General features: G+C 35.0%; 1 protein-coding gene across 1 annotated transcript in view; it reads left to right on the top strand.

Annotated features, from left to right (window-relative positions):
• The first annotated feature begins 8,137 nt into the window (after positions 1-8,137).
• The window catches only part of LOC145247476 (uncharacterized), a 66,105-nt gene continuing 55,305 nt past the window's right edge, over positions 8,138-18,937 (top strand). Inside the window, exon 1 of the mRNA XM_080109274.1 lies at positions 8,138-8,236. Coding sequence (XP_079965400.1) covers positions 8,221-8,236 — 16 coding nt within the window. The 5' untranslated portion in view covers positions 8,138-8,220. The remainder of the gene's footprint in view (positions 8,237-18,937) is intronic.

Raw genomic sequence — 18,937 nt, 5'->3', positions numbered from 1 at the left:
GTTTCTATTTACTTGCCTCCCCACGAGGGCAGAGTTAGACACAAGGTCAGTTTTTAATGTGGAGAAAATCCAGTTCCCCCAAAATGGGTACTCTACATAGGAACGAAAATAAAAATTATCTCAGTCATGAAAGATTTCTCCTCCATTGACCATGACAGAAAAGGTGAAGTATAGCATCAGAACAGATACTACACAGTGATCTTGGCCCGAAGATGTTCACTAATATATTTTTTTTACTTTAATAAGAATTTTCATTCATTACTAGCTGTATATACCCGGCTAAGTGGGTTCTCAACCATGCTCAAGGGTTTCCCACAAACTAGCGGAGGGAAGGAAGCACCTTACTTTTCCTTTGGTAGTAGTGCTGTCCCACTTAACACTCCCGATCAGGGTAAGATAAGGTTATGGAAAGCAGGTGACTGATGCAAAAAAATAATTCTATTTATTTATTATTTTTTTTTTTTTACAAAGAAGTCACCACTTATCAAGGCCCAGAGGCCACTCGAGGATAAGGGTTAATGAGTGTACAGTAGTCAATGGGACAATATCATAGTAATCGTTAGTAGTGGAAATTTGGTAAATTGGATTGCTTAAGGGGAATGGCTTGTCAAGAATTTGTTTACGTTGGACTTGAAGATGACCGTATTGTAGTCAGCTGGAAAGCAGGAAAACGGAAGAGAGTTCCACAGGCGTGCAATTCTAAGAAAGAATCTTTGTTCATGGAATCTACGTTTAGGTTTAGCCACAGATAAAAAGTGGGGGAAATTATTGGTAGTGGTTTCAACTAGACGAGTATTTCTCATGAATGTTTGGCGAGGGGGGTACAAAAGATTGGAGCTTAGACAAGCAGTTGCCATAAAATTATCGATAAAGCAGGTACAGGCTTGTAACGTCTCTTTTGTGAGAAAAAGGTTGCAGGGAAGAGAAAAGGGCATCTCCTATTAAACTATAAAGTCTATTTTGAACTTTCATGGTTTCGTATTTTGTTGTGCTGAGTAGAAGATACCTTTGGATACAATGGGCAGGTTAATCGCCCAGTATGGACACTGCTCGGACAGAAAGAAACTGCAACCTACTGTTTGTACAACTGTAAAGAAAACAATGGAAATATATCAAACTCCTTATTCGAGAAACAGCATGAATAGGGTTCTGAATCAGAACATTTTGCATCAATCCGACAGACAAAAGACCATCAAAACTGCCCAGTTTCTGTCAGACTGATTGTTGAGATTAATGACTGTAAAGTGGTAGTGAAGTAATCGCTAATGGTGTTAATTGGGTAGAATTTAATTCTTTACAGGAATGGCTCAACAAGAACTTGTTTACATTGGATTTGAAAGCTATCATGTTGTATTCAACCAGGAAGCAGGCCAGCGGAACAGTGTTCCACAGGCGGGAAAGAAGCTTTGTTAATGGAATCTGCGTTTAGATTTAGGCACAGATAGAATGCAGGGCCAATCGTATATAGTGGTTGTAGCTAGTCGAGTATTTTTGAGAAAGTTTGGCATGGGTGAACCATAGATTGGAGTTCAGTCAAGCACTTGCAATGAAAATAACGATAAAATAGATCAGCTCGCAACGTCTCTTCTGTGGGAGAGGTCTCAGGGAAGAGAAAAGGACATCACCTACTAGGTTTTGAAATTGGTCCTGAACTCTATTGAGGCTAGGTAAGGCACACCGACTAGCTCCTGCCCAGATGTGGCAACAGTACTCCATATTAGAGTGTACTAGGCTTTTATACAGATGAAGGATTGCATTGGCAGTGAGATACTTTCTGGAGTAGTAGAATGATCCAACTATATTTCCTGCGATCTTGGCAACAGATTTGATGTACGTGTTCCATTTCAGATCAGGAGTGAAGGGCAGTCCCAGAAGCTATCAAGACATGGAGCTTACCCAAGACAAGGGTAATTCATTTCAATTTTCTACTTCTTTTCAGTCCAAACATGACACATTACCACTTGAAACGTAAGGGTCTTCTATATGGAATCGTGTCTAACAGAGAACTGTGGGGAGCTGAGCAGCAACATGTCTGTTCACATTAAATTTTTAATTTTTCCATGTTTTTTTTTTTTTTTATTCAATTTTCACCCCAAACACAGTGCCACTTTGAAGCAGGGGGCTACTATTAGGGAATTAATTAGCGGGGTCATTATGAAGGGAGATGAGTAGAAAGATGTTTGTTAACATTACACTTGAACTTCTGCATATCGTTGCAGTTGGGAAAGCAGAATCCCGGAAGGGAGTTCCAAAGACCCGCAGTTCTGGGGAAGAAACTATTGGAGTAAAAGGCTTTCTTGCACCTAGGGATCTCTACTGTAAAGGGATGAGACTTAGTAGCTTGTCGGGTTTGTCGGGGGTAGTTACGTCGGGGAGGTACAAGTGTTTGCAGTTCGTCAGAGCATTCACCATTAAAGTATTTGTAGAACAGGCAGAGGGATGCAACATCTCGTCGATGGGACAGAGGTTGAAGCCTAGATGACAGTTCAGGACCTATCAGGTTGGCGACTCTCTTTTTAACCCTGTCCAGGAGCGAGAGACAAGCAGCAGATGCACCAGCCCAGATGTGACAACAGTACTCCATACATGGGCGAATGGTTGCCTTATAGAGGTATAGGATACTGTCAGGCGTAAGTAGTTTTCTAGCACGGTAGAGGGAGCCAACCTTCCTTGCAGCAGCCTTGGCAATGCTCTCAATGTATCTATTCCAGTTCATATTCCCTGTAAACGTTAGGCCGAGGAGTTTAAAAGAAGTACTTTCAGGCAATGTGTTCTTGGCCATTGCTATTGGTGGTAGAGAAGGTTTCTTGTAGTTATTGAAGGAAACAAGCTTAGTCTTAGCAGCATTGAATGTGACCAACCATTTTTGTCCCCATTCCACTACGGATTGGAGGTCATCCTCTAGTGTTTCTGCCATTTTCTTGGATATGTGTTCATTTGTTTTCCCCTCATAGCTGTTATAGAGAGTGGTGTCATCAGCAAATATATCCATCTCCGAAACAATATTATCAGGGAGGTCGTTTATGAATATCAGGAATAATAGAGGTCCAAGGATAGACCCCTGAGGTACTCCCGCATTTATGTCATATTGTTTGGATGTATGTCCGTCGAGGACAACTTTGATTTTTCTATTACTTAAGAAGGATTTAATTACATTATGCATTCTTCCAGTGATTCCATATGATCTAATTTTCCTTAGAAGACCATCATGCCATATCCTGTCAAAAGCCTTAGATATATCAAGGGCCACCGCTCTACCCTCCCCTGTTTTATCCAATGAACGGTATATACGTTCAGAAACTACAGTTAAGATATCTGCTGTTGAACGGGCTTGCCTGAATCCATATTGTTTGTCAGTCAGGAGTTTAGCAGCTGTTAGGTGCTGGACTAGGGCTTGATTAACTAAGGACTCAAATATTTTGACGAAAAGCGGGAGGAGGCTAATTGGGCGATAATTTAGTGGGTCAGTTCTTTCACCAGAATTCTTGAAGACTGGTACCACAGAGGCGGTTTTCCAGCAGTCGGGAAAACAAGATTCGTTAAGGCATTTATTGTAAAGTTTGAACAGAACTGGAGCAACCTCGGCAGAGCATTTTTTTAATAGCACAGCAGGGATGAGATCTGGTACTCTAACCACTGCGTTACGCAAAGACCTGTAGCGGTTAGGGTTAGGGTACTTGGAAAAATCAATTGTAAAAGTAATATTCTTCTGAAGGTTGAAAGTTCAATCCTCTGTGTGGGCGACAAAAAAATATAACTGCGAATTACTTAGAACCTCTATCCAGTTATGGCTGATGGAACGAGAGTATGCTATTCCCCGTGAAGTAAATAAAGGTTTCTGTTCGAAATTCCACCCAAATTCCCGACTTCGACAGAAACATTCCTGAGTTCAACAAGATATACCTGAAAAAGGTTACATCGACCGAAACGTTGTGAAAATCTCAAGATGAGAACAGTAGTCCAATGAATCTGAATAATATAAATATCCTTATCTAAAAAATTCAGAAACGTAATATCTTTTAATTCTTTTTTGGATCCCCTTATATATATATATATATATATATATATATATATATATATATATATATATATATATATATATATATCTTTCTCTGTCTCTCCTGTCCCTGCCCACTGGACGTTCCAGTATCTGCGCTCTTCACCTGAAGATAACTCCAGTATCTGCGCTCTTCACCTGAAGATAACTCCAGTATCGGCGCTCTTCACCTGAAGATAACTCCAGTATCGGCGCTCTTCGCCTGAAGATAACTCCAGTATCGGCGCTCTTCGCCTGGAGATAACTCCAGTATTGGCGCTCTTCACCTGAAGATAACTGCTGGCCGACCTGCGACAGCCAAAAACTTTTCTTCCTTTTTTCTCAATCGGATATACTATTCATCTTTCTGCCACTGAAATAAACATTTCAACGTTATGTATTTTTTGTTTATTCCATGTACTATGTGTTACATGAAAAATGCTTGTCCCCTTTTTCATGTAAGTAAAAATAAAGAGAATTAGTAAATGAAAATAAAATTAGAGAAAACGGGAATCGAACCCTGGAGATAATTTTTAAAGAACAATAGGTTTTAAATGGAATGTCCAGTAAATTGTTAATTCTGATAAAATATTTGATAAATACAAATTTGGCTGGAATCTATTCATTGTAGAAAGAATGTTGGATAATAAAAAATGGGTTAAATGAGTTAGATATGTAGGTTGAATTCCTTTGTGAGAACAACAAAGGAATATGGGAAATCAGAATGTTTCGAAGTGTGCAGGTCGCGCGTGTTGATGGCACGTGAGTTGTGCATGGATTTCTCAATATAGGAAGTGAGAGTTAGTTACTTAGGAAGAGAATTCAGAAGGGAGGCAGAAGGGAGGCAGAGAGTCAGAGAGTCAGACGAGAGTCCGACCAGTTCAAATCTTGGCCCGTCTGGAAGCGAGAGGGTTTTAAACAGAAAAAGAAAATGTAAGAAGAAACTTTGAATTCCTGGATGCAAGCCATTGACCGGTCAAGTGGAAGAATAAATGCTCATCATGTTTTTATAACTGCCGTCTCCTGTGTCCATCATTACATGAAAAAGGTATTGTCAATTTATATATAAGAACTATCCGAAATTCATCATCTAAAAAATATATGTTGAGAAAGTATATGTGTCATTCTATTTATGTTATATAAACACTTCCGTTCATACGAACTGTCAAAGCATAAATGCCAACCTCTCAATCTATCGACATAAATGCCAACCTATCGGTCTATCTATCTATATATAAAATCCCCTCTCAAAGTACATGTACTCTCTCTCTCAATTATAAACTCTTTCATTTATATACACCTGTTAATGTCTCCATATCTCACAACATGAACACTTACACATGAACCTCAAAGATCTCTTACTTCCATGAACACTCTTTAGACTCTTATCTTTCTTAACATGGATACAAAAGAATTTACTTTCATCATTGTAATAATAACACTACGTAACATATGTTTTTGACTACTAATTCTCATTTATGGAGGTGCAATCTCGCATACACACCGATACTTAATTGTACTTAAAAAAAGAAATTTAAAAAAAGGACATTTCTTTACTAGATTAATCGTTGTTTATTTTCTCCTTTTTCTTTTGTTTATTTATTTATTTATTTATTTATTTATTTTTGCTTGTTTATTTTATTTTCCTTTTGTTTGCTAGCTTTTCTTCTTTTTTTCTTTTTTTTTTCTTTTTTTTCTTTTTTTTTCTTTTCTTTCTTTTTCTTTTTTTTCTTTTTTTTTTTTTAATTGTTACTATTCAATTGATCAAACCCTTGTAAAAAGTTGTATTTAATCGACATCCCGGATTTACCCCCCCCCCCATTTTATGAATGAATGCGCAACTTGAATATAATAAAAGCTGTACAAGAATTATTCCTAGAATAATAGAATAATAGAATAATAGAATGATAGCACGGATTTCTGTAGCTTTTTTGACGTAAGAATTAAATAAATTACTTGTCAAAATCTGATTTCAATGTCTTTCTTTTTTTTTTCATTTTTATGAATGAAACTAAAGTATTTTTAGTTTTTGTTTTGTGTGTTGTATTTGTCATTTTATTTTTGTTAATCTGGTAACAACATTTTTCTTTTCTCCTTTTTATAACCAAATATTAAATATTCAGAGTATTAAAACAGAGCTCAGACTCAATAGCTGCAAATATTAGCTCGATAAAATCCTCCCGACTCTCTTTCTGATCTTCATCATCAAATCACATTCTTAGATAATTCGTAGACATTTATGCAGACGACACTACCATCTATGGCAACACTTCAAAGGTCGGCCACAACCAAGATCTCTCTGATTCTCTCGCTTCTGGCCTTGAACGTGTGGTGCATTGGGGGAAAAGGTGGCTGGTTAATTTTAATGCATCAAAAACCAAGTTTCTCTCTTTCCATCATAAACGTTCTGACCCACAACTGGGCCCAATTGATATGAATGGCTCTCGCCTTGGGGAAGCAGTGAGAATTTATTTCTCACATCTCAATTTCCTGCAGAAGCAAAAGAATCCACAAATACAAAAGCCATACCTTTCAAACTCAAAATATATTCAAATGTAACATCAATGAAAGTTTATTGGTTCTGATATTTTCCATTTGCAAAACGGTGGCCCGATTTGCTTCCATACGCATGGAACCTTTAGTTCAAATTCCTATTTTCGGAATGTTAGTTTGTTGTTCCTCATAAGGATCCATGAATGTTCATGGTAAACTTGGCGGGAGTGATGGCGCCTATAATTAGGCATAATGTGAGCCCCTTAGGACTCAAGATGAATTGAGATAAGATCCAATATTTGGTAAATAAACATGCAGAACAGTTAATGAATGTCATCCTCAATTAGGATAAATTCAGCAGTATAAGTAGTCTCTGCTTGTAGAGATGTGGTCCGTTCACCAACTGCTTGGTGTTCATGAAGAAATTGTCTTAGCTCCCTCCAGTGGCAGCTGCTGGGTTTTGAGTCTATCCCAATGCCGAGCTTTGTCTAGACTGAAAAAGAAAGCATGATACAAAAACGTGCCAAGTCAATCACCTGACACATTCAAATTTAAACCAATGACAGGTGACCACTAATGCGTGGGCAGACAAACAAGAAATTATGGCTGCCGTATATGGAATTTCTCACACCATGTCTTGACAAGCTTCTGGGACTGACCTTCACTCCTGATCTGAAATGGAAAACTATAGGTTAAAGGTGTGAGTCGGTGTTCACCCACTCATAATCGGGATCTATCAATTTTTAAGACCAAGGTTGCAGGTGCAGAAATCTCTTGGAGTCGAAAATAGTAGAATGTCTACGGGACCGTTAAAGGTAAATTTAACGCAATCTCTGATTTGCAAAAGGCATCCACCAAACCACATCCTGACACATATAAAAAAAAATAAAAAAATGGGAATAACTTCGGAAAAACAACGACACTTGACAAAGAACTCAAAATAGCTGTATTGAAATAAAATAACAACATTTATTTATGTGTTTAAGAAACATTAATTCAAATCGTTCCAGCGTTAAGGTTTTTTTGCAACGATCACCATGCTGTTGTCCTGGTGGTCACCATACATTAATTAATCCTTATCCTTGAGTGGCACTCGAACCTTCAGAAATAGTAATTCACTTGTATTAAACAAACAAAAGTAAATGATTCCTTATTTAGTAACTTATAACAAAAACAACTAACCAAACCGTTTTTGTTTTGCTTTTTTTAAATATCTTTATTGATTTTTTTTTCTTGGTCTTCTCTTAATGGTAAAATTAAATTGCTTAAAACTTCTTTTAATCTTCTTTTAAAACTTCTTTTAAATAAAAAATTAAAAAAATCACAAATAAATAAGAGTAAATAAGGCCACCCATGCATATCGTGAGTTGAGCATATTGAGAAGTGATACAGTACGAATTACCATTAGCGTTTGTGTAAACAAATCGAGCTTAGGTAGTTCGGACGATGTCAAAACATTGTTAATTCACAACTCGCACAGCACATAAATAAATAAATAAGCTTACGAAACTTTAATTGTTAAAGAAAACGAACGCGAACTGCAATGTTGTTACTTCCAAAACAAAAACTTTAAAATTATTTAAAAATAAAAAGTTTTTTGTTGTCCATATGTGCATCCGTACCAAAACAAAACGCGGTTTCTCGATTCTCGGGCAGCTTTTCTTTTTGTCTCTTCTCATCGACAACAAACAATGAATTTAGACGAAGGTAGGAAACAAAAGCTCAGGATATTTTGGATTTCCATATGATAATTAAAATAATATATATATATATATATATATATATATATATATATATATATATATATATATATATATATATATATATATATATATATATATATATAATGAATGATAGGGGGCACTTGTTAGTTACTGTTTGATTTAAAAAATAAAGTGCAACTATTTACAAACTACCTTTGGATACTTGTTAAGATAGAATCGACAAATCAACTTAAAAAAAAAAAAAAAAAAATAACAATGTTACGTGCTTAATTGTCATGTCGAAAATAGTAATATATCCCAAAATTATGAAAATTCACCGAGTAGAACATTAGAACAACTGTGTTTTTATAAAATAAGTCTATAGCGATAGACTTTGTTTTACTAAAACAAATTTTGCAACCATAAACAAGTAATCCAAAATATTCGTTTCGAGTTATGTCCCCTGTATGTAGACTCTTACAGTGTACTTTATAACGTCTAAAATAAATGCAATTTTACCCAATTTTCCGTGAAGATTACTTTTAACTATAAATAACTTTCTACTTTATGAATTTTCGTAATATTTGGTATATATTACTATTTTCGACATGATAATTAAGTATATCTTAGTAATGTTTTTGTTTAAAAAGACATGTTTTAAAATGTCAATTCTATTTTAACAACCAGTAAGCACCAATCCATGTTTGCTTGAACCAGAAACATGCTTTAAGTTCACACACAAAACACTAACGGGGACCATATTGACACGAATGTTTCAGATTAACGGAAATGGCTGAAACAGTTCACCATTTGAAAAGAGGAAGAAAAAATGGAAACCAGCAGACGACACTAAGCATGCGAATAAAAACCGAAAATAATTTTAACCGTGGTGACAGCAAAGTGTTAAAATCGGTTCTGGTTCATTATATTCAAAAAAATAAAAATGAAGAAAAATCCGTATGATGTATGTATCCGTAACGAAACGAAAATATCATATTACAAAAACCACGTAAATTGATCAAGTAGCTTTACATTTAAATCAGAAAATACAAATTTTATTGGTAACAGAACAGTGATTGTTTTGTCGTGTTGAAAATGAAAACAATCTTTAAAAAAAAATAATAACAAAGGGAGACAACTCAATATTTCAAACAAGAATTTTTCTTAGAAATGATATTCTTTACAAAAATTAAACTTCTCTTTACGTAATATTCGAAATGTGATATGTTCGTTTCCTCACGGGTGGGGGGGGGGTGTACACCAAACAGATATTTCTTCAATTTTGTTTTTATATGAGGGGAATTACTCAAAAAAACAAATGCACTTTTGGTAAAGTTTTTAAAATCGCCTAAAAATGTAAAACCTTACTTTTTATTAAAAAAGTAAGATTTTACCTTTTTAGGCGATTACTTGTAGCACCCTAAAAAATAGGCGGACAAAAAATATATTTTAGAATTTAGAATGGGTTATCAGTTTCATATACAAATTTAGCATAAAATGATACCCACTTCCATTTTCGAGCCATTTTAACTTTTTAGGGCTGTTAACTAAAGTTTTTACCAGTAACTGGCAAAGTCGTAAAACGTAATCGCCTAAAAAGTCAACCCCTCCCTCCTACCCCCACCTCCTAAAAAAAAATGTACAAAATGTATTTCCCAAAGCAAAAAAAAAAAAACATGATTAAATTTATGCGTGAAACTGATCCCCGTTCTAAATTTGGGGGAGTTAGGAGACGGATCAGTGGCGTAGCATCAGATTTTGCCGCCCGGGGCGGTCGTAAAATTTACAAACTTCTCGGTATAAATTTAAGATATTTTGTTAGCTTTTATTTATTTCTATTTTTTTTTTTTCTATTTTCTATTTTTCACCTCTCAAAATGGCTCCCCCTGACATGCGTCGCTCATAAAATAGGGATATATTTTTCCGATTCCAATACCTCCAAAAGTTCCAATTTTTAAAAAACTTTTCGGTCAAAAAATTCCGATTTTTTGTTAGCTTTTATTTATTTTTTATTTTCTATTTTCAACCTCTCTAAATGCCGCCCCTGACATGTGCTGTTCATAAAATAGGGACACATTTTTCTGATTCCGATATCTCTAAAAGTCCCTATGTTTTACAACCTTTACGGCATAAAATTTCAGATTTTTTTGTTAGCTTTCGTATATTTTTATTTATTTATTTTTTTTATCCTCTCAAAATACCGCCCTTGGCACGTGCCGCCCGGAGCAGACCGTCCCTCACCCCGCCCTGCCCTTGTTACGCCACTGGGACGAATCCTCAAAGTTTTTTAGTAATCACCTAAAAAGACAGAATCTCTTTTGGGAGGCAGGGGGAGGGGAGTAAGTAAAAATAATGCCATACTGATTAAAAAAAAAAAATTATGAAACTTACGCTTAACACAAAGCTTACAAGATAGGGATTAGTCAGGGTAAAAACGAAAAAATTGTTTCATTTTAATGTCAGTACTAACTGACTGTTTGATGACGGTTCGGCCATTTCCAGTCTGTTCTGTAAATCACAAAATAATTTAAAATCTAAATACCATTTAAGCTGGCATGTTAAATTTTGATTCTGACTTAGCAATTTTCATTTGAATAATGTTTTTTAATCTATAAAATTATCTTGTAATATTTTCAAAGTTAGACTCAAATAGCATGTAAGCTGGAATATCAAATTTTGATTGTGAACTAACCAATTTTCATTTGTTACTGTTGTACCATGTTATTGGCAACAGAACACACTTTGCTACAGATTACTTTTTTTAAATTATGTAATCCTGCCCGGACAACTTATAATATGGAGACATTTTTTTTTCCATTTGTATCATTTGGATTATTCGTGCTACTGTTGCCATCTTGAGTGTTAATTCGTAAGGAACCCCCGTGGTATAACAGATAAAGTACTAGGTGAATTCAATTGTATAGTAAACTCTTCTGGAGGTTGTAGTGTCAACCCTCAGTGCAGTGCAGACGATACTAAGAATACAATTGTGAATTACTTTAAACTTCTACCTAATCATGGCAACGAAATGAAAACATGCTACCCCTGCGAGAGGTTCTAAGTAATTCACAACTGTATTTTCCTGTGACCCACACTGAAGATTGAACCTTCACCCTTATGATATTTACAACTAGAAATAAAATAGGTTTAAAGGCTCCTAAAATTCATACTAGAACTGTCCTGTGGCACAGTGGTTAGTGTACTTGGAAAAAAAATCAATTGTAAAAGTGATATTCTCCTAAAGGTTTAAGATTCAATCCTCAGTGTGAGCGACCAAAAAATACAATTGCGAATTACTTAGGACCTCTATCCAGTCATGGCTGATGGAACGAGAGCATGCTACCCCCGTGAAGTAAATAATGGGTTCCGTTCACAGTCCTGAGTTCGAGAAATATTTATTAACTAGCAAGACCCGTCAAAATTCCACGGAACGAGAAATATATTTAATCAACAAATACGTTTTGATAAAGCTGATGATTTTCTGGATAGCGCCAAAAATTAATTTTCTGGATAGCGCCAAAAATTAATTTTTTGGACAAAAAAAAAAACAACACGCAGCAAATATGGGTTTATTAACATTTCGATGAAAATAGTGTCGATTATATTTTAAATGTAGAACTGATCTAAATCAGAAAAATTAATAAATTCCAATAAATACTTAGGAATTAATATTGTGCTACATAGTTCAATACAAATAATAAAATCACATTGTAAGAGATAATCTTTAATTTACTCCTTCAGCACCTCTTAGCAGACGATGTTGTTCTTTTTTTGCCCTGTTTCTTTTGAAGTTTCCATTTTATATATATATATATAAATGTATTACTAATTACTTGTATATATAATATACTGTTTATAATTAATGGTTCCCATATGGTATTAAATTCTATACTAGGTCTTCCCGAGTTCGACAGACTATGCCTAAACAAGTTGGTGGTTACATCAACCGAAACATTGTGAAGTCCGAAGATTCCAAATAATATGATTAATATGTGTGATAACTCAATATTCTATTTTTTTTTTTATACATTGGTGATCTTGTAAACCAACGCATTTCAGGTGAAAACATTATTATGTACATACGTCCCATGGGGAAATTAATATAAATTTTAAGAATTACGAAAAATTATCTTGAATATGCGCTATATTTTAACAAAAAAAAACATACCAACTTATGTTTGATTTAAAAATGGCAGACCCTTGATTTAATTCAATTTAAGTCAATTTAAATCAAGGGTTATCTGCCTTGTTTGTTGTACTGAATCGATCGCCCAACTCTTGCATATTAAAAGATAAATTTTATTTTTTTTACTCGCAATTATTTTTTCTACTGGATCATTTGTCATAATTTGTGGAATTTATACTCGTTTCACTATGCCATGTAAGTATGTAATAATGTTTGGCACTTCTGCATGACAGTGACATGAGGCGAATGTATGTATTTTAGTTTCAAGAACGGCCGATAGAGGGCGTGTATCAGCCAAACAGGAGTCGATAGCTCGTACCTTTCTAAAAGTTTGTGCAAAGACAATCCTTTGGAAAGGGATTTTCAATAAACAAATAAGGGAACTCTATCCCTTGCAACTGTGCAAAAACATTATATTCCAAAAAGGTTTCAATGAAAATCACTCACTGAAAAAAACAAAACAAAAAGGGAGCAATATTATTTTTTTTAAATTCTATAAAGTTTTTTAAGTAAATAAATAAAGACTTCTATATTAAAATTATATTTTGCTACATTGACAAACAAGAATTATATTTTGATATTTGTCGATACAATCTTACTGTTAAAAAAACAAAAAATCTTACAAAAAAAAACAATCATTGTGTAAACAAAACCAACAAATTATTCTTAAATCTCTATAAATGTTTCATGTGTTTCAATTTTGATACATCTTTATACAATCTTACTGTGACAAAAAAAAAAACAATCTTTCTGTAAAAAAAAAAAAATATTTTTAAACCTCTATAAACGTTTCATGTTTTTAAAATTCTGTTTTGCTACAATGACAAACTAAAATTATATTTTGATACATTAAATCACTCATTGAAAAGAAATTATATTAATACATTAAAAACCTTTTGATACATTTTTTAATTCAATAAATGTTTTAATTTTCATATTTTTTTGTTATTTATTTTGTTATATATTTTTCGCATTATCGTAAACACTTGTTTATATTTGAGACTCGCATAATGGCCGCTAGACGGCAGTTCCCTTTCGAAGAACAGGGGTCGATAACTCGTCTATGTTGTTAATATGTCACTGTCATGCAAAAGTGTCTAATGTTTTTACCTGAAACGTGTTAGTTTAAAAGATCACTGGTCTTTTTAAGGCTGAAGTTTTTAACACACAAGTTTTTAACACAGAAGTTTTTAACGCTGAATGTTTTAATGCTGAAGTTTTAACGCTGAAATTTTTAACACTGAAGTTTTTAACGCTGAAGTTTTTAAAGTTGTAATTTTTTCAACAGTTTGCATTTTGAAAATGGGAACTCTTTCGAGATAAGTTGTTGTGATATTAATTTTAATTTTTATCTTTTTAGATTCAAATGTTAATAACTACATTTTATTTCAGTATTTAATTTATATTTTTATTTTCTTGATTGCTTTATTTAATAATAGATTTTCTCGTCCATAGATGTTGTACCAATTGTATCCATTTTCAGTTCGTGAGAAGGGAATCTATAACCATACTTTCTCTTAAACATGCCAATTGGACTTTTTTTTAAGTACAATACTTAATAAAATATTGTTTTTTGTTTTTTTGTTTTTTTTTTTAATGGAGAGTAGAGAACGCATTGTGGATGCGTTATCGGCAGTTCCTGTTACTCTCGCTTATTTTTTTTTTTTTTGTCCCTCAGTCCTCATTTTTTAATGAGTGATTTTTCAGACAAAGGGAGAAGAAAAGGCTGTATTCTAGGTTGACAGTATTTTTTGCGCGAACAGTCGCCAAAGATGTCGGAAATTTTCTGTTTCTATGTCTATCCTTGTAGCCATGTCACTAGGGTGCTGGAGGTAAACGTTTTATCTAGGCTGACATTATCTGCCTGATAGATTAACCATCAAGGAGGCTATCCTATCAGCAGGTGCAAAGTACTGAAGCTGCTGTATTGCCATTTGGTAAATGGATTCTGGACCATGCAGTAGCTTCTGGTGGAGCCTCTCGATGCCATATTAGTGGGTAATTGTTATGGCTTTACCTTATCATGTGCTACAAAAAAAAAATTCTTTGTTTCTTTTTCTCTCTTACTTTCCCTCTCTGTCCTGCTTTAAGCAAGTCTGTGACCTAGTCCACAAATCCCAAAACTTCAACACGAAAAGTTTCAAGAAAAAATACACGATTAAACCCAGCTCTCCAACTTCCAACATAGACCCCCACAACCATGTCTCCTTCTCCAACATCAGAAGTCTACATTCTAACCATCCAGAGGTTGAAACTCAATTACAGGAGACTAAAACAGACATATTATTCCTAAGCCAAACTGGCATTGGACAGACTATTTCCCTTAATGAGTTTGTAATTAAAGGATACTCTAACTTAACTTCCGAATCTGACACCCAAGATTACCATGGGCATGGAATATGTGCCTATATTAAAGATGGCTTTCCATGTGGTAGGGACATCTCCAGAGAAGATCCTAACTTACCCTATATGTGCTTCCGGGTTGCACTTGCTCGCCCTACTACATTTATATTTATTCTCTATCACCTCTACAACAGCGGAGTTACTATCTTTAAAAGCATATCTGAGAAAATTGACCGCGTCCTATCTGCTTATCCTTCAGCTAACATTCACATATGTGATGACTTCAATGTTCACAATATGGAATGGTTGACCCACTCAAACAAGTCCGATGATGACGGGAAGTTCTGTCACGATTTCTCTATTGCTTATGACCTCACTCAAATTGTTCACGAACCCACCCGTGTGCCCAACGCTGACGGCCAGTATGCGAGTCTCCTAGACCTTTTTCTCACAACTTGCCCTGAATTATGTTCAGTTTTTCATTCCACTTGGATCTTGCGACAATTCTGTTGTATCAATTAAGATAAAAACGAAATGTAATAAGTCCCCAGATGTACCTCTCCATTGTAAAGTATATCAATACTCTATGGCTGACTGGGATAGTTTCTGTGCATTTATATCAGATCTTCCTCTGCGTTCCATGTTTAAAAAGGATGTGTCCTCTATAGTATCAGACCTAACGGAATGGTTAATTGTAGGTATAGACCGTTTCATACCCTCAAAAAAGTGCCACAAAAACCTAACAGCCAACTGTGGTTCTCTCCATCCTGGGCTCAACTCTCTTCCTGATCTACATCCTTACATCATTTTTAGACATTTATGTTGATGTCACTCCTATCTATGGTAGCACATCTAAGACCGTAAATGACCAAGTTCTCTCCGATTCTCTCTGCTCTGATCTTGAGCACGTGGTACAATAGGGAAAGAAGTGGCTGGTTACTTTTAATACATCTAAAACCAAGCTTTTATCTTTACATCATCAACGCTCTGATCTCCATCTGGCATCAATTGAAATGAATGGTTCTCGTATTGGGGAGGCCTTATGTTTTGACGAGCTTCTAGGCTTGACCTTTACTCCTGATCTGAAATGGAACACATACATCAAATTCGTTGACAAGGCCGGTGGAAAAATGGTGTGATCCTTCTATCGATCCAGTAGATATCTCACTGCTAATGCAAGTCTATTTTGAACTCTATCAAGGCAGGACAAGTCCTTTCTAGGAGCTGCTAGAAAGGACTTATCCTGCCTTGATAGAGTTCAAAATAGACTTTGTAGCCTCGTAGGAGATGTCCTTTTCTCTTCCCTACAACCTCTTTCTCACAGAAGAGATGTTGCGAGTTTGTCTCTGATGTATCGTTATTTTCATGGTAAGTGCTCGACTGAGCTCCAATCTATGGTCCCCCTCGCCAAACTTTCACAAGAAACACTCGTGTAGCTGAAAACACTATCAATAATTCCCCCCACTCTTTATCTGTGCCTAAACCTAAACGTAGATTCCATGAACAAAGCTTCTTTCTTAGAACTGCACGGCTGTGGAATTGTCTTCCGTTTTCCTGCTTTCCGGTTGACTACAATATGGTTGTCTTCAAGTCCAACGTAAACAAGTTCATGATGAGCCGTTCCACTTAAGTTAATAAATTTACCGACTCTCCCTTACTAACGATTACTATATTGTCCAATTGACTATTGTACACTCTTTAACCCTTATCCTCGAGTGGCCTCTGGGCCTTGATGAGTGGTGATGCTTATGTAACAATAAAAAAAATCTACACAAGTATCGAAATCTCAAACGAATCAAGATCTTATCGTGAGCCGAAAGATGAAGATAGTTGGACTTCTAAACAATTCCAGGTTCACGCTCTTACTCTTCCTCCTCCTTATCATCATTCCTCTCTTTACCCCTCCTCTTCCTCTTTCTTCTCTTTCCCCTCTTCCTCCTGGTTAGCCAGTTATCGACATATCAAATATGCATGTGAACGTTATCGATACTCAATTAGATCTTATTTACCAGTAACAAAAGGCCGTTGAATAATAGACTTTCTCTATTATTACCATTCAAGTAAACATTTTCCGGTTCTGTTCATATAAAGTAGTTGAAGTTTTCTCCTCTTTAAATTGAGCATACTTTTTCCTTCTTCTTCTTCTTCTTCTTCTGTTTCTTCTAATACCGGATTATTCAAGTTATCTCCCTTGATTAACTCGGTATTGAACTGAAATTGGAAGGAAAAAAAATAAGGATATGACAGAGAGCAGGTGGGGGGGAGGGTAGGATCGATGCCATTATAAAAAATAAGTGTTATTTTTTTTTTCGTATTCTTTTAAAATTTTGTTTTTATTTATTTATTTATTTTAATACTGTAGCGATCTATTTTTCTTCATTCTTGACTGCGCAAACAAAAAGAGGAATAAAAAAGACCAAAAAAAAAAGCGTACATGTAAAAAATGGAAGCAACAGATCATTGACAAAAAAAACAAAACAAAAAGAAAACTGTAGACGTTTACGACGTCTATAACTTCCTCCTCCTTCTCCTCCTACAACTACTCTCCATCAAAGCTTATCTCAGAGAATATGTGCAGAGGTTGAAACTTATTAAAAACTCGTTTACGACTATAGAAAAGTAGAAAGTCACAACCTTAAAATTTGACCTTGGCCTTGAAAAATAGTGTGCACGATCCCTAGGTCGGAGACCATCATCATGTCAGGTTTGGTTATGATCGGTTCAGTGGTGTAGTCTGTAGAAGACTATATATATATACATAGGCTATGACCTTGACCTTTTATTTTCATCTTGAAAAATAGTGTGCTAGTGTGCACCATCTCCAGGTGGGGGGACCATTATCATTTCCGGTTTGATTATGATCGGTCCAGTGGTTTGGGCTGTAGGAGAGCTGTATACACACACGAACACTACTACTACAACACCCTAAAATGTCCCGCTTTTTTTGATTCCCGATTTCAATTCCAATTAATCGTCCCAACATTAATATATATATATAATTATTTTTTTACTATAATAATTAAATACCTACAGACACTAGTGTTTCATCCTTTCGGGATTCTTCAGTGCAGGGTGTCACGATTAACACCAGCCGAACGATTCGAACCCCGCGACACGAGACATCTCTGGCTCGATTAGCGGAGACCATATCCATTCGGCTACCATTAACCGCGTGAAATAGCGTTGAATTTTAAACATTTTAATTTAAATGTTCATTACGTCAGACAGAAAGTGATCTAATCGTTATACGATGATCTATGCATATATATATATATATATATATATATATATATAACTTACTACCTAGCTCTACATACGTATTGAGCGTATATATAACTTACTACCTACCTCTACATATGTATTGAGCACTGTTGAAATAAATACTTAAAGTTTATGCATAAATTTATACTTTCGTATATTAATTTATGTGACTAAACAAAGTAGTTTTATATATATATATATATATATATATATATATATATATATATATATATATATATATATATATGTTGTTATTTATTCATTTTATTTTTAGTGAAGAAGCACCCTGATTCAACAAGCTTCTTGCATTGACCTTTATTCCTAACGTGAAATGGAAGATTTACACCAAATCTGTTGCTAATGTTGCTGGAAAAAATGATTACATTATTTTAGCGCTCCAAAAGATATTTCATTCCCGACGCAATCCTCTACCTTTATAAGAGCCAAATACATCCTAAAATGGAGTGGTATTACCACATCTGGGGAGGAGCTGCTCATAGCATTATATCCTGCCTTGACAGAGTTCACAATCTGATAAGTAATCCTCTTTTCTCCTTCCCACAACCTCTTTTCCACAAAAGAGACATTGCGAGCCTGGTTCTGCTCTATTGTTATTTTCATGGAATGTGCTTGTCAGAGATTAAATCTATGGTCTCCCCTTGTCAAAACTTTTACAAAAAGCAATCGTCCAGCTACAACCATTATCAACACCTGGCCGTTTGGCCAAGATCAAAGTGTTTTTTAAATGTTTTAATTTTATATTGGAATTTTTTTAATTGGAATTTTTTCTTTAAACGAAATAAATTAAATATAAAGATCAAAGTGTAGTATCTGTTCTTCAGATGCGGCACTTCCGTTTCTCGTTCTCTTTCAGTGGAGGAGAAGTCCTTCACGACTGAGATAATTTTTATTTCT

The sequence above is a fragment of the Euprymna scolopes genome, chromosome 25, assembly GCF_053919585.1.
Source record: "Euprymna scolopes isolate OS-2025 chromosome 25, ASM5391958v1, whole genome shotgun sequence".
In the NCBI taxonomy this organism is placed as follows: domain Eukaryota; kingdom Metazoa; phylum Mollusca; class Cephalopoda; order Sepiida; family Sepiolidae; genus Euprymna; species Euprymna scolopes.
The sequence above is the reverse complement of the archived record's forward strand: the minus strand, read 5'-3'. Positions and strand labels throughout refer to the sequence as shown.